This window comes from Macaca nemestrina, chromosome 14 (genome assembly GCF_043159975.1).
Source record: "Macaca nemestrina isolate mMacNem1 chromosome 14, mMacNem.hap1, whole genome shotgun sequence".
NCBI classification, from domain to species: Eukaryota; Metazoa; Chordata; class Mammalia; order Primates; family Cercopithecidae; genus Macaca; species Macaca nemestrina.
Genome location: NC_092138.1, coordinates 106,971,070 through 106,996,181, shown reverse-complemented (window position 1 = coordinate 106,996,181; position 25,112 = coordinate 106,971,070). Strand labels below are relative to the sequence as shown.

General features: G+C 40.1%; 2 protein-coding genes across 12 annotated transcripts in view; both read left to right on the top strand.

The window, feature by feature from the left end:
* LOC105464087 (suppressor of cancer cell invasion) overlaps positions 1 to 12,419 on the top strand; it is a 199,955-nt gene extending 187,536 nt beyond the window's left edge. For 4 of the 6 annotated variants that reach the window (XM_071078326.1, XM_071078325.1, XM_071078327.1 and 1 more), the window contains one exon: positions 1,884 to 12,419. In XM_071078326.1, the coding sequence (XP_070934427.1) occupies positions 1,884 to 2,030 (147 nt within the window). In that variant the 3' untranslated portion in view covers positions 2,031 to 12,419. The remainder of the gene's footprint in view (positions 1 to 1,883) is intronic. The other 2 variants (XR_011612866.1, XR_011612865.1) reach the window with 1 other exon arrangement.
* Positions 12,420 to 13,848: 1,429 nt separating this feature from the next.
* LOC105463915 (golgin A1) overlaps positions 13,849 to 25,112 on the top strand; it is a 77,003-nt gene continuing 65,739 nt past the window's right edge. For 3 of the 6 annotated variants that reach the window (XM_011711340.2, XM_071078324.1, XM_071078323.1), the window contains exons 1-4: positions 13,849 to 13,976; positions 14,788 to 14,837; positions 16,067 to 16,356; positions 24,127 to 24,217. In XM_011711340.2, coding sequence (XP_011709642.2) covers positions 16,222 to 16,356; positions 24,127 to 24,217 — 226 coding nt within the window. In that variant the 5' untranslated portion in view covers positions 13,849 to 13,976; positions 14,788 to 14,837; positions 16,067 to 16,221. Of the gene's footprint in view, positions 14,108 to 14,135; positions 14,838 to 16,066; positions 16,357 to 24,126; positions 24,218 to 25,112 lie in introns of those variants that run through there. The other 3 variants (XM_011711341.3, XM_011711342.3, XM_024787389.2) reach the window with 3 other exon arrangements.

Genomic DNA, 25,112 nt, shown 5'->3' with positions numbered 1-25,112 from the left:
GAGCTCCCTTCCATTCCTAATTTACTAAGAGTTTATATCAGGAATGGGTATGGATAATTGCCAAAAACTTGTTTCTGTATCTACTGATCTAATATATTCTGTTAATGGAGTGAATAACACTAATTGATCTTTTAATGTTAAATCGGCCAGGCACAGTGGCTGATGCCTGTAATCCCAGCACTTTGGGAGGCTGAGGTGGGCAGATCACCTGAGGTTGGGAGTTTGAGACCAGCCTGACCAACATGGAGAAACTCCGTCTCTACTAAAAATACAAAAATTAGCCAGGCATGGTGGTGCATGCCTGTAATCCCAGCTACTTGGGAGGCTGAGGCAGGAGAATCACTTGAACCCAGGAGGTGGAAGCTGTGGTGAGCCAAGATTGTGCCATTGCACTCCAGCCTGGGCAACAAGAGTGAAACTCCATCTCAAAAAAAAAAAAAAAAGTTAAACCAACCTTGCATAGCTATTAAACCCATTTTGTGGTCATATTTTTGCATTTTGTTGTCCTTTTTGCATTGCTGGGTTCAATTTGCTAATATTTCATTATGGATTTTTATATCTGTTTTATGAATGATTTTGGTTTTTATTTTTTTTATCATAATGTCTTCATGTGGTTTTGTTATCAGGATAGTGTTAACCTCATAAATTGAGTTGATATGTTCTTCATTCTCTTCTATTTCTTAAAGAGTTTGTTTAGATCAGTATTATTTCTTCCTTGAAGCCACCTGGGCTTCACGGCGCATAGACTGGTTGAGCTTAGGAGTTCGAGACTAGCATGGCCAACATGGCAAGACCCTATCTCTACAAAAAATAAAAAAATTAGCTGGGCACGGTTGTGCGCAGCTGTAGTGCCAGCTTCTTGGGAGCCTGAGGTGGGAGGTTTGCTTGAGCTCACTGCAAGGCTGCAGTAAGCCAGCCTGGGCAACACAGTGAGATTTTATCTAAAAAAAATTTATTTTTGTAATGTGTAATAAGTGAGTCCTACAGGCAGAGAGAAGTTAACGTTTGTATATATGAACTGTTGCATGAGATGTATAGAAAAGTAGCAACTTCTGCAGGAAATTTTAAATGTATGGCAGGATTATAGTTTATAGAACTTACCCACTGAAGAAGAATTTCTAGGCTGGGCGCTGTGGCTCACGCCTGTAATCCTAACACTTTGAGAGGCTGAGGCAGGCAGATCACATGAGGTCAGGAGTTCGAGACCAGCCTGGCCAACATGGCAAAAAGCCTGGGCTGGAGTGCAATGGCGTGATCTCAGCTCACTGCAACCTCTGCCTCCCGGGTTCAAGGAATTCTCCTGCCTCAGCTTCCTGAGTAGCTGAGATTATAGGTGCCCACTACCATGCCTGGCTAATTTTTGTATTTTAGTATAGATGGGGTTTCAGCATGTTGGCCAGGCTGGTCTCGAACTCCTGACCTCGTGATCTTCCCGCTTTGGCCTCCCAAAGTGCTGGGATTACAGGCGTGAGCCACCGCGCCCAGCCACCCCAGCCTCATTTTAATTTCCAAAGCAATATCTTTTTATTTAACATATACTTGTTGAAATTCTGTATGTGTTAGGATTTTCCCCCCAGTAGCATGAATTATATGGTTTCCACATGATACAGAGCATAGTGTCTAACAACAATAGGCCTCAGTAAACATTTGTGGAATAACTCACTAAATGAATATATTATGTTGAACCATCTGAAATTGTCATTTTTAGAGGTCAAAATGGTTAAATATCAGCAATTCAATATTCAACAAATATATTAACAATAAGATTCATTCCAATATAAAAGAGAAAATACATATTATATTACTCCTTGACACTGTATCGATGTGTAAAATTTTCTTTCATTAGACCGCAAAACTTGACTTTTCTCTTTTTTGTCTACCAGGAAACACGAAATTATCCAGAATCATATCCACAACTGCCAAGGGATGAAACAGTGGAGAATCCTCATCTCCAGAAGCACATTTTGGAATTAGCATCCATTCTGGATGTTCGAAACGTGTTCTTTGAGAATACCATTGATGACTATTAAAACAAAAACCCTCTTGTCGAAACAAGTTTTCATTTTCCACAAATTTTAAATGGTGCAGTTTTCTAATGTGATAAGACACATAGTGGTGTTACTTAGTTTTTATTTTTTAATTTAGGGCCACCATTTTAAAAACAAACTGAGGAAAAAAAAGTTCACACTTTTAGGGCAACTGTTTTAAAATGCAACCTTTCAGGTCTTTTAAAATCTTAATCTTGGAATTTTTATTTTTTGATTTTGAGGGATGGATATTTACCTCCAACTTCTAATCCTACACTCAAATAGTCACTATTCTCACCCTGAGAAGAAAAAATCATTTATTTTTGTATAATGAGGTAAATCCAACTCTTATACTAGGACCTAAGTTAAATGTCTGGATTTGGAAGTATGTAATCGTTCGTAATGATGAAGCTAGCCACCATGGACTACTGAAAATCAGGAACAGAGTCCCTCCATAATATATTTTTTCTCATTCCAACTTAGCTGGTAGAAAAATGTTTGATTCTTTGAAATATGATCAAGCCAGTTTTTGAAATCATTTAATTTCTTTCAATACTGTCATAATATCAGAAATTGGATTGAATTGCATCTGAAAGCTAGATCTTAATTGAGGACTTGAGATGGTAAATATTACTTGGAATGTATGAGTATTGTGTTATGAGATTTATTTGCATATTTTCTTTTCTTTATAGTCTGTGAATGCTGGAAATGAAAAAGGAAACAACTTTGAAATATTTCAGTCAAAAAACCATGTCATTGGTTTCATGATACAATGTCTCCAATAGGAATTCTATTTAAACTCTTGGTTTATGAGATCACATTTAAAGACTGGATTTATGTCTGTGGCATAAAGTTTTAATTTTTTGCCTCATTGAAATTTATGAGACTTCAAAGTCAGAGATGTTTTAAATTTTGGTAAGGGGTAACTGGATGTTATGAAACCTAAAATGTAAGTTGGTTTTGCATTGACAATTTTGAAATAAGATTTATTAATATTTCCTGTATTTAGTGTTTTATATTCATGCACAAAATTTTTATTATCTTAAATAGGACTCAGTGTATATTATAAAGATTTTTCTTTTTTGTATTTTCCTTCCCTGTCATTCCCTTTATAATTTCACAGTCACTTACTATGAAGTTCTCCCCTCCTTTTTGATGACCCAGCATTCAGTTTCAGAAATCTATGAATGAAAAGGCCTGATACCTAATTTTCTGTACAGGATCACATCTGGCAGTCCCAGGGGAAGTGAGGTGATTGCTTGTGATATCTCTTTCCCATGGCCCTAGGTAAATTTTACTCTGATTTTTTTTTTTTTTTTTGAGACAGAGTCTCGCTCTTGTTGCCCAGGTTGGAGTGCAGTGGTGCTATCTCGGCTCACTGCAACCTCTGCCTCCCAGGTTCAAGAGATTTTCCTGCCTTAGCCTCCCGAGTAGCTGGGATTACAGGTGCCTGACACCATGCCCGGCTAATTTTTGTATTTTTAGTAGAGATGGGGTTTCACCATGTCGGTCAGGCTGGTCTTTAACTCCTGACCTTGTGATCTGCCCGCCTCAGCCTCCTAAAGTGCTGGGATTACAGGCGTGAGTGACCGCACCTGGCCATTATTTTTTAACTTGGTTTTCATTTCTGGCATAGAGACTAATTTGGGTCTAAGTTATTCCCATTCCTGCTCTGATTTGCTGATTTTTCAAACCTGAAGTCTGAAGTTACCGTTTTGGGGTTTGGGGACTTGGGGGAGTATTCTGTTTACCTTTTTTTTTTTTTTTTTTTAAAGAGACAGGGTCTTGCTCTGTTGCCCAGGCTGGGGTGCAGTGGTACGTTCATGGCTCACTGCAGCCTCAAATTCCTGGACTCAGGCAATCCTCCCACCTCAGCCTCCCAAGTAGCTGGGACTACAGGCATGCGCCACTGTGCTTGGCTAATTTTCTTTATTTTTAAATTTTTTGTAGAGACGTGTTCTCACTTTGTTGAGCAGGCTGGCCTCAAACTCCTGGGCTCAAGTGATCCTCCTGCTTCAGCCTCCCAAAATGCTAGGATTACAGGTGTGAGTCACTGTACCTGGCCTGTTTACTTTTTTAAAAATATTTTTGTTTGTTCTTTCAAACAGTATTTCAGAAAGCTTGGGAAAAGTTACCCTGGAAAGAGATTTCCTTTGCTAGTGGGTTTTCATTTTCAGGTAAAGACTGCTTTCCTTTTTTTTCAGTATGCTTTCCTTTTTTTTCAGTAACTTAATAAACTTCATAGCTTTCCTTTAGTAACAGTGTTCATTGACCTACAGCAATAGACTATTTTCAGTTTTCTGACCTCTTGTTTCAATTCCCCTTAAGTCCTGTGCCAGTTATGCTCCTACCAACACAGAGTTTCCTGTCCTCTAATGTTTAAAATAGTATTTACTGTTCTGAGCTTTATCCTTCCCTGTTAAGCATAAAGAACACTGGTCTGAGAACTAGGAGACCTAAGTTCTAGTCCTGGCTTTCCTGGTAACTAGTATTATGCCCTTTGACAAGTGTCTTCATGTCTCTGCTTATTAGCACTGTCATCTGTAAAATGAAGAGGTTGGCCCAGGTTCTTTCTAACTCTGATTCTGTAATTTGGACTCTTGGTTCCAAAAATATTGATTTCCCCACTCCAACCACCAAGAGAACTATTTACCCTGTTTGTAGTGTACACAACATTTTCTTTTGTAGGTCACATTTACTTAGATTTTGTTCAAGAAGATCTGGGCCCCACTTAGCTGTTTTAGAAACTAGTGCAGACGGAGGCTCTCCTGAGGAAATTAGAGCTTTTATGATTAGAAACATGTTTGTCTAAAAATGAGGGTCTTAGAAATCACAACATTGACCCTCATGACATTGCCCTGTAAGCTAGTAGTGTAATTCCTTACAGGTAGTTAAAAACCTAAAGTGGACTGAAGTGATCTTGAATCTTCAAAGAGAGGAAAACTGTGCTGGAAAATGTTATTGTTTCATTGATGCCTTCAGAAAAATGCGTATTAAACAACGACTATACTCCAGATTTTCTTCTGGGCATTGGGGAAGCAAACAAAGTAGACTTAAAAATCCTCGTGTTCATGAAGCTTACATTCTAGTAGGAGGAGTAAGGCAATAAACATAAGTAATTTATGTTAGAAAATGTTAAGTAGGATGGAAAAGTATAGATTGTGGTAAGGTAAATCTTTTGTTTGTTTTCTTAAGGATAATGTTTAAAAGAGTGATGAAGCCAGGCATAGTAACATGCCCCTATTAGTCCCAGCTACCTGAGAGGCCGAGGTGGGAGGGTCACTTGAGCCCAGGAGTTTGTGGCTGCAGTGAGCTGTGATTGTACCACTGCACTCCAGCCTGGATGACAAAGCAAGACCTCATCTCTGGAAAAAAAGAAAAAGTGATGATCAGGGTAGGCTTCATTAGGAAGGTCACATTTGCAATGAATACTGTGTCTTTACTTTTTATCATGAAAGTTTTAAATATACAGTTTTTTTTTGTTTTTTGTTTTTAAGATGGAGTTTCGCTCTTGTTACTCAGGCTGGAGTGTGGTGGCAGGATCTCCGCTCACTGCAACCTCTGCCTCCCGGTTTCAAGTGATTCTCCTGCCTCAGCCTCCTCAGTAGCTGGGATTACTGGCATGCACCACCACACCCAGCTAATTTTGTATTTTGAGATGGAGTTCTACCATGCTGGTCAGGCTGGTCTCCAACTCCTGACTTCAGGTGATCCGCCAGCCTCGGCCTCCCAAAGTGCTGGGATTACAGGCATGAGCCACCACGCCCAGCCTAAACATACAGTTTAATAAACCCTCCTTGTACCTCACCCAGCTTCTGTAGTTCTTTAATCAAGGGAGAATTATGTAAAAGGACAGTTGCCCAATGGGCTTGAGCTGATAGTGGCAAAAAATTTCATTTTTTTAAAGTGCATACCACCTGCCCTTTATAAATATAAAAAATTTAAGCCCTAATGTATTTAATTTTATAATTCATAAAAATTTAAATACAGGAACTAAGAACAGAGCAAAGCAAAGGGAAAAATCACTCCTTTGTTTTCAAATTGCACAAATTCTCCCTGGAGATTCTGATACAGTCTCTCATCTCTCTTAAGTATCATTATAAACAACATAGAAAGCATAACACTGCAAGAAGTCAGTTGTACACAAAACAAAATGAAGCACAGTGAAATTTTCTCTTTATCTGTGTATTTCTGAAGTTGGTAAAGCAACTGTCTTCTCTATTTTACAGAAGAGAAAGCTGAGACCCATAGTGATGGTCTAGTGATAGAGCTAGAACTAAAACTCACATCTCCTCATCTCAGCCCAGTCTTCTCAGTAGCTCAGACTGCTTTCTATAATGAACAAGAAAGAATAATTAGGGATTTGTATTTTGGCACAGAACAGTATCAAATTTTTATTATAAAAATCCACAAGTCTGACATTTTATCTTTTATTCTAGCCAGGATGTATCCTTCATATGCATGTGTGTGTTTCTCCTAGAAAGTGGTGCTCTTAAACCTCTCAAAGCACAGAATTTATTGTACTCTCTTTATTTTTACCAAATTGAAATGTTTTAGGATTTCAGAAGCAAAGTGCAATCCAATTGTGGCTGGAGTTTTCCTGATAGAGGATCCGGGTGGTTCCCTCCCTTCCAAATTCTGGCTACTGCCCTTTATTTCCTTTGTGCAATAGAATTCCCTGAAACAGATTAGGGGGTAATTGTACTGAATTTAGTCAGGATAATGGGAAAAGTGACAAATCAGATTTATGTATTAGGTATTAAGGAGCTTTCTGTAGCACTCTCCTCCAGGTTTAATCTCCTCTGACATGTGTGATTTAGTAACTTTCTGTCTCTGAGAAGCAGTTTGGACCCAGTTGAAAAATCTAATTTCTGGACACTTGTAATCAGCTTGATATACAGAAAACATTCTGGACGGGAAATATAGTCAGGTACCAAGGTCTGCTAACTTGGCCATTGCCAGTGATTCAAAACCACCTCCCCACCCTGAGTGAGTAAAAGATTTGATACGAATATGAATGCTATGAGTCTTCTGGTGATATTTTGAGTGTGTATGTTCCTGTGCGTGTTTAGAAAGCATAAGAGGGTATTTACCTTGAGGGCTCTTTTGTTGACCTTATTTATTTGAAATTCTTATTTTATTTGTAATGGCATATGTATATTTTTGTGATGCTACATGCAATCTCTGTGTATACTTTTTGTATATATGTGTACATATTTGTAAATATATTGGTATGCAATGATACAGTATGTGTATATTATGTACCCATACCCATTGTGGGCTGAATTTATTTAAGTTCTGTGAGGACATCCTAGTGGCATTGTTCATGCTGCTGTAATTAGGTTGTGGCTGTATCTCATTCATAAGTCTCTATTTTGAGGGGCTTGTGTTTGGATAAAATGGGCTAATTTGGAGTTGAAATTAGGATATGAAGATCTTAACAGAAAGCTGGATATTCTTAGCTTTAAAATCACCTGCAAATTTTTATTTAAACTGATGATAAATTAGTGATATAAACCTGAAAAACCTAAGTATGTGAAACTGAGACACCAGCAGATTCTGAAGCTGTAGTAGTCCTTTATTTTCTTGATCCATGTTTAAGTATTATTACTGAGTAAATTATAGTGGGGCTTAATAGGCTGTGGAAAACAGATTGCTTTGATCACATTTTAAAACATAGGAAAATGTCCATTAAATAGGGGAAATATATTCCCAGTTGTCATTTTTACGCCTCATACTGAATTTTGATTTTGGAACAATTTTTTTTCATCAGTGTGCCTCGTTTTATGTGTCTCTGTGAGGCAGAAAAGGGGGCATTAGCTAAGGGACGGCCTAACTTAAGTAAGGTAGGATTTAATGAGGAACAGGAGGTTGTTAATTTGTATATTTGCAGCAGCTATGATTAATTTAGTCCTGTCTTGGCATTTCTAGCTACAGATTTTTTCTTATTGGACTTGCATATCAAAGGTGAGTAGGCTCATCTGAGAAAATGCTTCCACTGAATAAAATGCCTCCACTCGTATTGCTGTGTCTCTATGAGACCACTTGTGTTCTGCAAGTTGATGATATATTCACACATGAAGTACAGTTTTTAATATTAGATGCATGGTGTGCTATAAAAATCTGGGCCTTCAAACCTCTCCCAAGGATGATAGGGTTGGGGAGGATAAGAGGATAGTAAATATGTGCAGTGCCAATTTGTGAACCTATAGAATGTTGCCAAGTATCAATGTTTGGTTACTTCAGACATATTTATTTGCATGAAAGAGTGTAGGAGATGTTTAATATACACTTAAATACATTCACTGCAGAAATTAAGTAGAGGTTATTTTTGCATGATAAAATGTAACTGCAAAGCAACTTTTTACACCAATATTCTTTGGAAGATTAAATCTCTCTGATCCAATATTAAATTATCTTAAAATAGAGAAATTATCTCAGGAGTGAGTTTTACCACCCAAAAAATGTTACATTTGCTGATTCATTGTATTTTAAATAAAACAGCCAACTATTCCTAACACTTTTCAATTACAGTATTTAGAAATAATCATAACAGCCTTTTTCTTGAATAAATATTAAAATTTGGTCATTTATTATTTCTGAAAAATCAGTGAAAACATCCATAGGATCTGATGCTGTGTTGCTTGAATAATCAAATCATTGTTTTTGCACTGAAGAGTAGTAGAGCAGATAATATACCATTTAAAATTCATGGAACTGACTCAGGCTCCTTGTGGACATTGAGGACAGTAGTGGTAACGAAAAGTACAGTAGAAAAGACTTGACATAGTGAATGTGACCTCTAACCCCAGCCGTTGTAAAGCCAATAACTTTGAGGTTGAATAAGGTAAAACTTGCTTAGAAAACCCAGCTCTTTCCCTTTAGTCTCCTGCGCTCTCATACATTGATACTTTACACCTATTTTTGCTGTACCTCTCAGTCTTTCCTGGATAATGGGACCATTTTACTTTAAAAAAAAAAAGAAAGCGATTCATCTTCCTCAAACTAGAATTTCAAAGCCTAATACTACACTATGTTCCAACTTCATTGAGTTTTGAACAAAAGACTTAAGCATGCCTTGTGTTTAAGGAAAAATAATTGATGTGTGAATGGAATCAATCACCTATTGATGGGAAGGGTATCAGGACGATGTAGGGTGATCTGCCTTTAATTGGGTAGAGATAACTGTATTAAGTATAACTAATTTGTTGGTGCCATAGAAATATTTCCTTTGGAATTCCATAAATATGAAATTTTTTTAAACTAAAATTGGCATTTTATACTTATTAGTTTAGTGTAATATTGACTTTTGAGAAGAATTCCAACTTTACATGACATTGTTATTTAATCACTGATTGAAGAACCATTCTTAATTTTAAAATATTTTTGTTAATTTCTTTTACAGTTTTAAAAATTAATAATATTTTTATTTTTGAGATGGAGTTTCGCTCTTGTTGCCCAGGCTGGAATGCAATGGTGCGATCTCAGCTCACTGAAACCTCTGCCTCCCGGGTTCAAGAGATTCTCCTGCCTCAGCCTCCCAAGTAGCTGGGATTACAGGCGTGTGCCACCATGACCAGCTAATTTTATATTTTTAGTAGGGATGGGGTTTCACCATGTTGACTAGGTTAGTCTCGAACTCCTGACCTCAAGTGATCCACCCTCCTCGGCCTCCCAAAGGGCTGGGATTACAGGTGTGAGCCACTGTGCCCGGCCTAAAAAAATTATTTTTTTAATAGTTATCAGACTACTCTAATCAGTGTGATTTTTAAACATACTTGGACAGTAGACTGTTTTTTTTTTTAATAGTTTGAAGTCCATTATATTAAAACTACAAACTCACTTATTCAAGCCTAAATTTCGTCATAGACTATAAATTGGGGATCAGTTTCCTAGTTTGGTGGACAATTCCAGTCTATCTACTAAGACAATCATCTTCTTAGGTGTAATATTGTTTATTAAGACATAGGTAATATTAGGTTTTATACTTCTCTCCTAGGCTTATGGAATGAAAGCTAATAGGCTGAATTATATCACTTTCAGAATGAAATAGGGAATTATGGCTAGCCTTCTTACAGGTCTGCAGTAAATGATACTTAAATGTTTGTTACATCACTGATTTTCTTTTCTCTTCTGAAGCTGTTGTGAATGTCCACTTTGCCAGGATTGAAAGTTGAAATTTGTAAACATTACAGTTTGAACCATACATTTTCTCAAACATGAAATCAGTATGAATAAGTATAAAATTTGAACTGATCATATATGATAATCCCAAAAGTAAATACTTCCAAACCATAGAGGGATAACCACTGTATTTTAAAAAATATTATTCCCACCCTTCTTTGCATGCTATTAATTGCTTTTTTCCTAAATTAAAGCTATGTATTGTGGTATATTAAAAATCTGCAGGAAAAATTTGCTTAAAGTGTTTTAGCACAATAAGAATTTTTATTACTCAGTAGTTGGAGACCAGCCTGGGCAACACAGTGAAACCCTGTCTCTACTAAAAAAAAAAAAAAATTAGCCAGGCGTGGTGGTGTGTGCCTGTAATCCCAGCTACTTGGGAGGCTGAGGCAGGAGAATTGCTTGAACCTGGGAGGCGGACTTTGCAGTGAGCCGAGATTGTGCCATTGCACTCCTGCCTGGGTGACAGAGCGAGATTCCATTTCAAAAAAAAAAAAAAAAGAATTTTTATTACTGTTTCCTGAAAAATGGTTTTTGTTAACTCATTGATTATATCATTAAAAATACCTTCTAATGGTTCAGTACAATAATTTAGAATTTGATTTGTGTGGCTTTTTATAGTTATCTGAATGCATTCCTTTTGCCACATAGACCATATGGCTAGTTCTACTGTTTTTTTTTTTTTTTTTTTGGCTTGTTTTTAATAAACCTTGCTGTTCAATAATCAGAGAAACTTTTATTTTGGAGGATTCTTCCAGTTGAGGTAGAAATGTCTTACATAATAGGAAAGGCAGATACAAAGTCCTAACATTTTCATAGCAGAGTTTACAAGTAAAATAACTTATCCATATAGGTTATCTTCATTGTGTAGCACCAGTATAAACAATGGTTTCATTAATCATTGAATCAGATGAAGCAGTTATAAATCACTTTTTACTTTGTGCTAAGAATTACTGTAATTTCAGGCCACTTTATTATTTCCTCTGAGCAGTTTCCATTGTAAGGTTGAGTTTCCCTTTTTAAAATTCAAATCATCACTAAAGGTTAAGATAATCAAATAGGAGTTAAAATAAGTTATGTTTGATCTTTTTCCCTTGAAAATAATGGTGAACTTATTGTCTACATTCTGATTACTAGGCAGAAATGCACTTGTTTAAATCATAGCAGTAATTACATTTGGAGGATATAATTACTCGATTTTCTAGTGGTGTGAAATACTTAAAAATTGTGCTTGTCTGTAACTGAAATGTTATAGAATTGTAATACTATAGGGATTATAGAGTTATATTTATTAGCTCTCCTCAAGAGACTGAAGCACAATATTTTTCATGTAACAATTCTTATCCAAGTGCTGCTAATCTGTTGTGCAAATAATGAAGCTATTTGGTTGCCTATTTAGCTATTCACAAATCACTGTAATCTTTGAAACAATCTTGTTGTTCATTTGTATTAATATTTGGATATTGTGAGTTAATACTTTAGGAAAAAAAAATCCATCGACTCAGCCCTGTTAGCAAAACTGTTTGGATTCATTAGTTTTTATATGTGTTAACGGTAGAATAAATTTTGAAGGGGCTATTTACTACCAATGACTAAGGGGAAAATTATACTGTCACTATCATTTGACTTGAACATTTGTGGTATTATAAAAGTCTTGTCAGTTGTGTTCTAAATTGCTTAAGCCATACGTTCTCTTAAACAGGATGTTTTTTGTTTTCTTCCTTTCTAGCAGCCTTTTTCTTCTTTGTTATGGTTAATCCTCCATAGATTTTAGAAATTGAGAAGTTCTTGAAACATTTTATTTTCTTGAGTTCATCACTTTTGACTCTTGTATGAGATGTGATTTGTCATAAAAGATAGCCTTTCACTACTTCACTAAATGAATTTCAGAGTAAACACTGTGATTCTGCAGAGCGGATTCAGTAGGCTTTCCAATGTTTTCTCCTGCGATACAGTGCCTACCACCTTGAGGGCACTTCAATACTAGAGGATGAAAACTGAAACGTTTTGATGTTTATTGAATAACGAGATTAGAGAATATTTGATTTTTGTTGTCAGTGTATTAAAGAAATTTTCACATTGATAAATGTTCTCTAGGAATGTGTCTACATTCATCAGGTGTGAACTCCTGTACATGAATTTTGTATCTTGAATCCACATATATATTAAGTGTATCATCAATATAAAAATAAACATTATTTGCTTAAAGTTTTTGGTACTTTTTCGGTATTGACAGCTGAACTGTTAGGGTTTGCTTCATTCACATATCTCAAAGGCTTTGAACTATCTTGGGGTTGATGCTTCTTGTTAGTTTGTAAATGTCTGAATCCTGGTTTTGGTTTTTCCGTGCCCTGCTCCTGGAACACGCGAAGGAAGGGGCTGTTGAAGAATTGGGTGAAATCTGCTTACTCTTGGGCTGGTGTTAAGTCTGGGGATGGAACCAGAGTACTTAAAGTGGAATGGCTGGCTTGGCACTGACGAGTTCAGGGACCTGACTTAGGTTACTGATGTGGACCGTGACTTTTTGTTTGAGACAGTTTCACTCTTGTTGCCCAAGCTGGAGTGCAATGGCGCAATCTTGGCTCACTGCAACCTCCACCTCCCAGGTTCAAGCGATTCTCCTGCCTCCGCCTCTCAAGTAATTGGGATTCGAGGCATGGGCCACCAAGCCCGGTTAATTTTGTAATTTTAGTAGAGACGGGGTTTCGCTATGTTAGGCTGGTCTGAACTCCTGACCTCGGGTGAACCACCGCGCCCGGCCTGGAATGTGACTTAGAACAAGACAGTTTTTCCTGTTTTGTTTTTTTCTTTTCCTACTGCCTGTATGATTGCTATTTACTTAAAGAGACGGAGTCTCGCCGCGGTGCCCAGGCTGGTCTCGAAGCCCCGGACCCAGAGATCCTCCCAACTCGGTCTTCCGAGTAGCTGGGACCACAGGAGCGGGCGCCGGGCACTTTTGATGCTTTGAACTTTCTTCCTAAGGAGAAAGGAGACGGCCCAGCAGCGGATGGTGAAGCTAATCCAATATAGTGAGCTGCCACTAGCGTTTTTAAGTGCATTACAACGTGGTTCTGCTGGACGTTATGCACTCGGTTGCGATATAAAACGCATCATCTACAGGAGGTGACAGGCGCCAAAGTTTAAAAACTGGTCTCAAGGTGTAAGGACTAGTTTCTGGAGCTACTGCCTTCTGAGTGAAGATGGAGGCGCAGACTTCCCGGGTCACACAGTGGCAAGGCAGCTGCCTAGGGTGCGGCGGGACCGGGCGGCACGGGGGGCGTCTGGCCAAGCAGCGCAGCCCGCGAAGGGTTTGTAGCCAGCACAGCGCAGCGGGGCCTGTGGCACGGACTGGTTCTTTCACTTTTGACACGAAGCCCCTCCCACTTACCACGCTCTGCACACGCCCCTGTTAAAATAAAGAAAGACCAAGAGAGGCCTCGGAGACTCAGTCATCATCTGCGTCTCTGGCCGCTCGCTGACGTGGCGAACTGAAATGACTGAGCGCCCGGCTAGGCACTCGCGCACTCCAGCCGTTCCGGCCCAACCGCCGCCCAGAGGTTAGAACAGTAGCCGCCAAAGGCCGCGCACGGGCGCATGCGCGCCTCGGACCAACTCCCTCGCGCAGTCACTTCCGGCGCGCTGGGAGACGTGCGGTTCCGGGTCGCTGCTCCGCTCTCCAGCCGGGCGGTGGGGGCTGGTGACGCGGTCCGGGGCTCACGAGAGGCCCCGGAGGCGGGGCTTTGCTGGCTGCCCAGAGAGAGGCAGGTGCGCGGGCCAGGACTCCGGGAATGCGAGTAGGCCCCTTATTCTCCCGGTGGCCTCTGTCTGTCACCACAGCGGCCCGGTCAGGGTTGCCCAAGCCCCAAGGCGGGGGGCGGCACCGGGGTGCTGAAAGGGTGAGAGTGGGGGCGGAGGCGGGCTGCCCCGGCCTGGGAGTCTGGAGCCTAGGATTCCGGGATTCCTCCCTGCGCGACCTTGGACAAGTCGCTCCTCCTCTCTGGGGCTCAGTTTCTCTGCTGTCAAATGGGAGAGATGTTGGATCCTTCCTTTCTTTGACAGTCCAAGCACGGGCGGGGCTGGAGGGAGCCTGAGGGAGTGAGATCCAAACTGCCGTGGCAGGCACCTGCCTGCCTCCCTGGGGGTTAGGCATCTGTCTTTACCCAATCTTGCTTTGCTTTTTCTCAGTGCAAATCCGTGACCAGACAGTCCAGGGTCTGGCCAGGTAAACAGTGTGTGAGTATAGTAATCAACTGAGAAATAAATACTGGCCCCAGGAAAACTTAACCTCATTCAAATTGTTTTGCTTAGGGCTCCCAGGGAGAGATGAGTTTAGGCACCCGCTGTGGTGATCAATTCTGTTCTGTGCGCTTGTAAGTGACGCTCTTAGGCAAATAACAAATTCATAGGAGATCAGGGTTAGGGAGGGTATCCCACTGAGAGTTGTGACAGGTTTTCTTACCCCCTTTAATCCTTCTTTTGTCCCTCTTCCTTCACTACTTCTCCCCATCCCCACCCAACATTTCGGCCATACACTTGAAAAGAAATATCCAATGAATTTTATTTTGTCTTCATGCAGGACAGAATGCTTTGACCTCCAAGCTGTTTTAGATCTAGTAGATAAGCCAGGTGAGTAAGTGGTTTACAGACATTGAAAGTAAAGTTTCTGAAGAATTGTACAGACTTAATGGAGGATCTGAAGTGGTAAGATGGCATTTGTGTATCTCAGAGCAGAGCTTAGGTGTCCTCCACAAAACATGGAAAGTTAAGGTTGGAACCAGAATATTAGTGTTTTATACACCATTGGGAGGAAAAGATTTTTGAATCTTTCTTTGAATATCATGTCAAACATTCTGAAGAAAAGAAACAGGCCGGGTGCAGTGGCTCACACCTGTAATCCCAGCACTTCAGAAGGCCGAGGCAGGTGGATCACCTGAGGTCAAGAGTTTGAGACCAGCCTGACCAACACGGAGAAACCTCATCTCTACTAAAAATACAAAATAAGCCGGGCGTGATGGCGCATGCCTGTAATCCCAGCTGCTCGGGAGGCTGAGGCAGGAGAATCACTTGAACCCGGGAGGTGGAGGTTGCAGTGAGCCCAGATTGTGCCATTGCACTCCAGCCTGGGCAACAAGAAAGAAACTCCATCTCAAAAAAAAAAAAAAAAAAAGAAAAGAAAAAGAAACTGATTGGAGGTAATTTTATCAAACTCAGAACCACACAGCGTCTCCAGAAAATGTTCAAGGATATCAGATACCTATACAACAGAGTTGTCTGGCTTGTCGTCTTTTTTCTGTTACCAGCTTTTCCTATTGGACAGTTGATTGCAAACCATCCTGAAACAGTAGGATATTACACCTTTTACATATTGAATTACATATTGGATATTGGATTACATATGAATCGAATTACATGCGTTTTTCCCTTCAACTTAAAAAAATAACACTAAACTGTAGTTAAGCTTATTGGAGGAAGGATTTGAAATCATTAAGTCACGAATATGTGATGTTGATGTCTGCTCTGGGAAATTTTACCAAATGTGTTATATGTCATACTCAACATGGCGTAATTAAAAAAAAAACAAACAGAGATTTGCGAATGAGAGTCCTCTGTTCAAATACCAGCCCTGCCACTTAGCCACACAATCTTTGATAGATTACTTCATCTCCTTGAGACTGGATTTCTTCATCTTATATGCATATGAAGCACCTGAGTGCTTTTTAAATGTTTAGTAATTGTGTTCTATAAGTGTACATGTAAATTATGAAACTTAATTTTGAAATCTAAAACTTAACAACTCAGATGTGAAATCTTTCCAGTGTTTAACTTTTGAACTGTCCCTTTCATCTGGTTTATAGATCCTGTGTTGCCATAAGCCCTTGGCCCACATTTAAGTGGGAATGCAGCTAGCTTGGATGTCTGAAACTTTGTAGGCACCTGTGTCTGATTCCTAAACACAGGCACCAGGACTACTGAGAGCTCATCATCCGTGCCGGATAGGCACACAGCAAACATGTTTGCAAAACTGAAGAAGAAAATTGCAGAAGAGACTGCTGTTGCTCAGAGACCAGGAGGTGCTACTAGGATCCCACGGTCTGTGAGCAAGGAATCAGTTGCCTCAATGGGAGCTGACTCAGGAGATGACTTTGTAAGTATCTTTACTTAAGAAATATACTTTTGCGGCCGGGCGCGGTGGCTCACGCCTGTAATCCCAGCACTTTGGGAGGCCGAGGCGGGCGGATCACAAGGTCAGGAGATCGAGACCACGGTGAAACCCCGTCTCTACTAAAAATATAAAAAAAATTAGCCGGGCGCGGTTGTGGGCGCCTGTAGTCCCAGCTACTCGGGAGGCTGAGGCAGGAGAATGGCATGAACCCGGGAGGCGGAGCTTGCAGTGAGCCGAGATCGCGCCACTGCACTCCAGCCTGGGCTGGGTGACAGAGCGAGACTCCGTCTCAAAAAAAAAAAAAAAAAAAGAAATATACTTTTGCAGGAAATTCTTCCAATAAATATTTTAAATTGCTTGATTATTTCATACCTTTCATGATTTGTAGCTATATAAGAGCCTGTACATCTGATTCTTCTTACTCTGAGGTACCTTTTTGTTAATTTTTGGTTTGTAAATGTTAAGGTACTCTTTTTTTTTTCCTTATTTTTCTGTGAATTCCTCTTCATATTCTCTCCAGTGTCCTCTTGTACTGTTTTTCCATCTGTGTACCTTGTACATCTTCTTTTGCATTTCATTTCTGAAAATGTCTGGGCCTGTTTTCATTGCAGACATATATACTTATATAACAACTAAGTCATTGCTGCTTAACAAGGTCTCTGAGTTGTGGTAAGGGGTTAGCCAGAGTGCATTGTTGTATTGGGAAGGTTGATGGAAAGATGGCAACAGTGATTACAGTATGTTTCTTTTTTTCTTTTTCTTTCTTTTTTTTTGAGATGGACTCTCACTCAGTAGCCTAAGGTGGAGTGCTGTGGCCTGATCTCAGTTCACTGCAACCTCTGCCTCTGGGGCTCAAGCAATTCTTGTGCCTCAGCCTCCAGAGTAGCTGAGACTACAGGTGTACTCCACCATGCCTGGCTAATTTTTTGTATTTTCTTAGAGACAGGTTTTCACCATGTTGCCCAGGGTGGTCTCAAACTCCTGAGCTCAGGCGATCCGCCCGCCTTGGCCTCCCAAAGTGCTGGAATTACAGGTGTGAGCCACCATGCCTGGCCTACAATATGTTTCTTATTAGTAAAATACATTTGTGGCTATAAGATTTCAAAAAATGAAGATGTTGCTATATTAGGGAAATGTCATGCTTAAAAAATAAAGTGTGGCTTTTGCATATGACAGGATCCTCTTAAGTTAGATAAATTTCTTTTTTTCTTTTTTTTTTTGAGACAGAGTCTCACTCTGTCACCCAGGCTGGAGTGCAGTGGCATGATCTCAGTTCACTGCAATCTCCACCTCCTAACTTCAAGCAATTCTCCTGCCTCAGCCTCCCAAGTAGCTGGAACTACAGGTGCCCACCACCATGCCTGGGATAATTTTTTTTGGTTTTTGGTTTTTGGTTTTGAGATGGAGTCCCACTCTGTCACCTAGGCTGGAGTGCAGCAGCGCAATCTCGGCTCACTGCAATCTCCACCTCCCGGGTTTAAGTGATTCTCCTGCCTCAGCCTCCTGAGTAGCTGGAACTACAGGCGCCTGCCACCACGTCCAGCTAATTTTTGTATATTCAGTAGAGACAGGGTTTCACTATGTTGGCCAGGCTGGTCTCGAACTCCTGATCTCATGATCCTCCCTTCTTAGTCTCCCAAAGTGCTGGGATTATAGGGGTGGGCCACCAACACTTGGCAATAAATTTCTTTAAAACTCATTTATAATGCTTGATATGTATAAATGAATGTATATAATATATATGTAAAGTATAAAGCATAAAGTAAATCTATCACTCATCTGAAAAAATAGAACATTATCAATTCTGTTAAGCCACTTATATGCTTCTTCCAATTTCCTCTACTCAATTTAGGCTAGCATAACCACTATTCTAAATTTTGTATTTTTCATTCACTTGCTTTTTAAAATATCTTACCAGATACGTATGTATTCATAATTTATTATTTAATACTGCTTGTTTTTGAAGTTATAAAAGTTGCACACTGTAGACTTCTTGGATTTCCTTTTTTAAAATTTAATTCGCCTGTAATCCCAGCACTTTGGGAGGCCGAGACGGGCGGATCACGAGGTCAGGAGATCGAGACCATCCTGGCTGACACAGTGAAACCCCGTCTCTACTAAAAAATACAAAAAAACTAGCCGGGCGAGGTGGCGGGCGCCTGTAGTCCCAGCTACTCGGGAGGCTGAGGCAGGAGAATGGCGTGAACCCGGGAGGCGGAGCTTGCAGTGAGCCAAGATCACGCCACTGCACTCCAGCCTGGGCGGCAGAGCGAGACTCTGTCTCAAAAAAAAAAAAAAAAAAAAAAAAAAAAAAAAAATTTAATTCAACATGCTTATAAAATGCATCCATGTTATAGGAAGCTGTGGTTCATTTGTTTTTACTGCTATATAAGATTCCAGGCTGGGCACAGAAGCTCATGCCTGTAATCCTAGTGCTTTGGGAAGCTAAGGCAGAAGGATTGCTTGAGGCCAGAAGTTCAAGACCAGCCTGGGCAACATAGCAAGTCCGCATCTCTACAAAAGTTTTTTTTTTTTTTTTAATTAGCCAGGTTGGTGGTGGTATGCCTGTAGTCCTAGCTTTTTGAGAGGCAGAGGCAAGAGGATCACTTGAGCCCAGGAGTTTGAGATTGTAGTGAGCTATGATCGTGCCACTGTACTCCCACCTACGCAACAGAGCGAGACTCTTGTCTCTAAAGATTTAAAAAAAAAAAAAAGATCCCAGCTTTAGAAAAGGCCACATTTTATCTCTGTCTTCTCCTGGCGATAGACATTTGAGTTGTTTCCATGGTCAGATGAGTCTTCCTCCTGCTTTCTTATACTGCCTGGATCCCAGGTCAGATTACATGGCAGAAGCTATTAGGTTATCGGGATGGAGCAATAAGATTACCAGGTCTACATTATCACTGGTTCCTATATTTTAGAGGAAATATAAGCACACATTTGAGCATCGGGCTGAAGGATGTAGTTTTAAGGCTGGGTTCTGTGACAGAAGGACCTGCTTTGCCTTCATTTTGACATGCTAAATGAAGTCATTTATTTAGTAATGTATCCCAAATACAGAGATTGACCTGGATTCAGGAAGTACTTTATTTTGGGATTTCTCAAGTTTTGAACTTAATACAGCCTGATCCTCAGTTCCTGTCTCCAGACCCTTATACCCAACTGCATATATTTCTCCAAACAGATGCCTCCTCTGTGGCATCTCAAATTCTAAATGAACAAAATTGAATTCATCATTTCCATCTCCAAACGTGCACCTTCATCTTGCCAAGTCACCAGCCAGAAACCTTGGAGGTATTTTAGACTCTTCCCTCCTTTCACTTCTTGATGTCCAATCAGTCACCATGTATAATGGCTTCTATTTCTTTTTTTCTATTTTTTTCTGGAGACAGAGTCTCACTCTGTCTCCCAGGCTGGACCCTGGGTTCAAGCAATTCTCCTGCCTCCGCCTCCCAAGTAACTGGGACTACAGGTGCATGCCGCCATACTCGGCTAATTTTTTTATTTTTAATAAAGATGAGGTTTCACCGTGTTGCCCAGGCTGGTCTCGAACTCCTGAGCTCAGGCAATCTGCCCACCTCAGCCTCCCAAAGTGCTAGGATTACAGGCAGCTTTCATTTCTTAAATGTCTCAAACTTGCCTCTCTACTCCATCTTCTAGTAGTACATTTACTAGCACAGGTTAAGCATCCCTAATCTGAAAATTTGAAATCTGAAATACTCCAAAATCGTAAACTTTTTGAGGCCAACATGGCCACAAGTGGAATATTCTACACATAAATACTTAACACAACTTTGTTTAATGCATAGTATTTAAAATATTATATAAAATTATGTTCAGGCTATGTGTATAAAATGTATATGGAACATAATTTCGTGTTTATACTTGGGTCCCATCCCCAAATTATTAATTAAGTATATGCAGACATTCCAAAATCTGAAAAAATCCTGACTCCAAAACACTTCGGATCCAAAACTGTTTGGGTAAGAGATACTCAACCTATACTATCATTTGATTTCAGACTGCCTTTCTTTCTGGGACAAATGTTGTAGTCTGTCTGGGTTCCCTGTCCCCAAAGGGACCTTTTGTTTTCTTTGAGACAGGGGTCTCTTTCTTTCACCCGGGCTGGAGTGCAGTGGCGCGATCACAGCCCACTGCAGCCTTAACCTCCTGGGCTCAAGCGATTCTCCCATTTCAGCCTCTTGAGTAGTTGGCACAACAGTCACGTACCACCACACCCAGCTAATTTTTGCATTTTTTGTAGAGACGGAGTTTTGCCATGTTGCTTAGGCTGGTCTTGAATTCCTGGGCTCAAACAATCTGCCCACCTTGGCCTCCCAAAATACTGGGACTGCAGGCGCTAGCGGCTGTGCGCAGCCAAAAGTGATCTTTCTAAAAGCAGATCTGTTGATGTCTCTCCAGTACTTAAGACTCATAAAACTCAGTGGCTTCCCCATCATTTTCAGGATGAAGTACAAACCCATTATTATAGCATAATGGTAAACTGTCATGGTCTTGTCTCAGTCTATTTGGCCAGCATTTTCTCACTGTACTTTCCTACACCCTGTGCTACAGCCAGATTGAATTTATTGCACTTTCTAGAATGTACCACATTCTTTCATGCCTACAATTTTTGCACATGCTGTTTCCTCTCTCTAGAATGTCTTGTCTCCCCTTTCACTCGTGCATTCCTCTTCCAGACTGTTGTGCGTCTTAAGACTCAGCTTACATGTTACTTCCAGGAAACTCCCTTGACCTGACCTTCTCCTCTGGCAGCCCTCTCTCCTTTACCCCTGCTGGCTGTTTGGTGCCTTGTCTTCTGCTAACCTCTGTAATAGCACCTACTGTATTGCATTATTATTGGTGATTTGCTTGTTTGTCTCTTCCACTGAACTGGGAGTTTCATGAAAGGCGATAAGGGAAGTGTAGCCCTTAGGAACTCAGGTCAGGTTATAGAGCCATATCTGCTCTATTATTTTTATGTGACTTTGGGCAAGTTTCTTCATTTTTTTCTTTCCTTATTTTCCACATCTATAAAATGGGGATAGGAACTGTATCTATCTTTATTAAAATATGTGTGTCAAGGATGCCCAAGATCATCCCCAGATTTGATTATTCACTAGGAGGACTCACAAGACTCAGCATACAGTTTTACTCACTGCTGTAATTTATTACAGTGAAAGGATCTAAAACAGAGTCAGCAAAGGGAAAACGTGCATGGGGCAAAGCTTGGAGGAAACAGGTGCAGGCTTCCAAGATTCTTCTCCCAGTGGAGTAACATAGGATATGCTCCATTCTCCCAGCAATGAGTTGTGACATCACATGTAAAATGTCTACCAGGGAAGCTCATTAGAGACTCAGTGTCCAGGGTTTTTATTGGGTACTGGTCGTGTGAACACCCTCTGCCTACTGTGTATCAATATTCCAGACTCCGGGCCAGGTGGGGTGTCTCATACCTGTAATCCCAGCACTTTGGGAGACCAAGGCGGGTGGATCAGTTGAGGTCAGGAGTTCGAGAGCAGCCTGGCCAACATGGCAAACCCTGTCTCTACTAAAAATACAAATATTAGCTGGGCATGGTGGCACACACCTGTAGTCCCAGCTACTCAGGAGGCCCAGGAGAATTGCTTGAACCCAGGAGGCAGAGGTTACAGTGAGCCAACATTGTACCACTGCACTCCAGCCTGGGTGACAGAGCAAGACTCTGTCTAAATAAATAAATAAATAAATAAATAAATAAATAAATAATCCAGACTCCAGAAGGAAACCAGGTATTCAGCATAAACCATATTTTTGCACAAACATTTTAGGCACAATGAGCCATTCTTAACAGAATAATGGGAACCCTCCCAAAGCCTAAGTTCCCAGATGCCAGGCAAGGACCAACCTTAAAAGCAGGCCTTTCTAAGGACAACAGTCTGAGGCCTGTAATGTCAGTTCTTCTGCTTAGGATGTAAAGCACTTAGCATGGAATCTGGCTCTAAGCATTTCATAATTAGCTGCTGCTGCTGTTGTTTTGGATAGGAGCTCTTTGTTTCACCACTATTCCTAGTGCTTAGCACAGTAATGAGACATTCTATGTCTCACTAACAGTAATAATCATAACAGCTTCTTATACTGCTAGTGCTGTGGTCTGAATGTTTGTGTCCCCAAAAATTGATATATTGAAACCTAATCACCAGAGCAATGGAATGAGGAGGTGAATCGTCTCCGAGATGATTAGCTTCTGAGGGAGGAACCCTCATGAATGGGATTAGTGCCCTTACAAAAGAGGCCCCAGAAAGCTGCCTTGCCCCTTCCACCATGTGAGGGCACAGCTAGAAGGTGTCATGTATGAACCAGAAAGTGGGTCCTCACTAGACACCCAATCTGCTGGCACCTTAATTTTGGACTTCCCAGACTCCAGCACTGTGAGAAATACATTTCTGTTGTTTATAAGTCACACACTTTATGGCATTTCCTTATAGCAGCTCAAATAGACTAAGACAACTAGTAATAGATGACACATATTAAAGCTAATATGTGCCAGGCTGTGTTTTAGGGATTTGACAAGTATTGATTTACTTAATCCTCGTCACAGCTCTGTGAGGCAAATGATATTTGTTATCACAGATTGCAAATGAGGAAACCAGTGCACAGAGGAATTGAGTAATGAGCCTAAGTTCTTACAGCTTGAAAGTGGTAAAACTGGAACCTGAAGCAAGGTCTTCAGACACCAGAGACTCTCCTCTTAACTGTCCACTGTCCTGACTCTCGGTACATATTGGATGGGCAGTTGGCTGGACATGTAGATGAATATTTGAAGTGAATTATTGAATCATCTTTAAAAACATTTTGGGGATACAATGGGAAACATGATTAAGGACTGGATGTTAATATTTTTTGTTAGGAATGATAATCATATGTTGTCTATGAAGAGAAATATCCTTATTTTTAGAAATAGTTATCAGAGTATTTAGGATGAAATGTAATGATGTCTGTTATTTAAATTACTTCAGAAAAATAAAAATTGGTGAAACAAATAAGGCAAAGCTTCAGCAATTGTGAAAGTAGATGGAAAGTGTTCATTAGACCAATTTCTCTCCCTTTCTATAGTTTGAAAAATTTTATAATGAAAAGTAAAAGAGATTTTAAAAACTGAGTTATTAGCAATCGCAAGCAGTGCCCATAGTAATAGTAGTATTCATTTATTTTAAAATAATCTGTTTTTTTGGGAAAAAATATATGCCTCATTAATATATTGGTTTGTTGAATGCATATTGTCTGCTGAAGTCTATGATGCAAATTAGAGTTTTAGATTGATATCCCTTTGTTTTATAGATGAAACTTTATCAATATTGGTGAAAGATTCATAGTCATAGGCCAGGTTTTGATCCCTACAGAACTCCCGCCCTCTTTATCCCAGGACTTTACTTTTGGAAAGATAAAGTGATTTTTTAATCGTGGCAAATATAGTTTTTGTATTACATACTTGCTATAATAATGGATCTATTTACTATTATTTATTTCAATAACATGTGTACACATATGATATATCTGTTTAGCATCTCCTCTCTCCTTCACTTTAAGAGGCAGAAAGCATTGCTTCCACTTTCCAGGTAGAGAAACTAGGCCCAGTTACGTTAAGAAGCTTTTCAGTGACTACAATTAATTGAAGTGTAACCAAACCTAAAGTAGACCTGTCACTTTCTGGCTCAGTACTGTGGTCTCACACATGTATGAATTCGACCTTCCTTGTGTCTACCTCAACAGGCTTCCGATGGAAGCAGCTCCAGAGAAGATCTTTCGTCCCAGCTTTTGAGAAGGAATGAACAGATGCGAAAGTTAGAGGCCAGACTTTCTGGTATGTCTAAGAACTTGTAAAAAACAAACACAAGAAACTTGCCTTGCTTGACTCTTCCTATAAAATAGCCATATAGGATGACTTTATAGTTATTTTCACATATCATTTTGATCTTTTTAGATAGGAGCAAGTGTACCCTCTTCTTTTTTTAGTGTACTAAATAGTGTAAATTCAAAACTGAATTTGAAAGTTTATTAAAAAAATTTTTCTGCTCCTGAGGTTTCTAGCCATGGAAATAAAAGATGGTAATAGTGTATGTACAATAGATTTGACCATCTTCCACCATTAGCATAGCCTGCTTTCGGGTGGAAAGGGATAGGGTTAGTTTTTAAAGGGAATGGCCAACAGATATTGGATTCATCAGCACCAGAGAGAGATTGGTTCTATGTTGCCACTTCCTGCAGCTCATACCACCTGTGTAAGTGTCGTTGTAGGTCTTTGGGCCACTTTTCAATGGTATTTCTGACTTCAGCACCTGCATAGAAGGTGTAACTCTCATTATGTCTTTTGTGTGCAGTTTACATAGCTCCCATTATATCCTTTGCCTGAGGAGGGCATGGTCATGATAGAATTGTGAGTTATTATTTTGGTTTCTGCCAGTGGATACGTTTGGAAAACTTCATCCTATAAAGTGGTTCATGGCTTCTGTGTCTCTTTTTGTCCCTTGGCTTTTTTTTTTTTTTTTTTTTTTTTTGAGATGGAGTCTCGCTCTGTTGCCCAGGCTGGAGTGCAGTGGCGCAATCTTGGCTCACTGCAAGCTCTGCCTCCCGGGTTCATGCCATTCTCCTGCCTCAGCCTCCCTAGTAGCTGGGACTACAGGCACCTGCCACCATGCCCAGCTAATTTTTTTTGTATTTTTAGCAGAGACGGGTTTTCACTGTGTTAGCCAAGATGG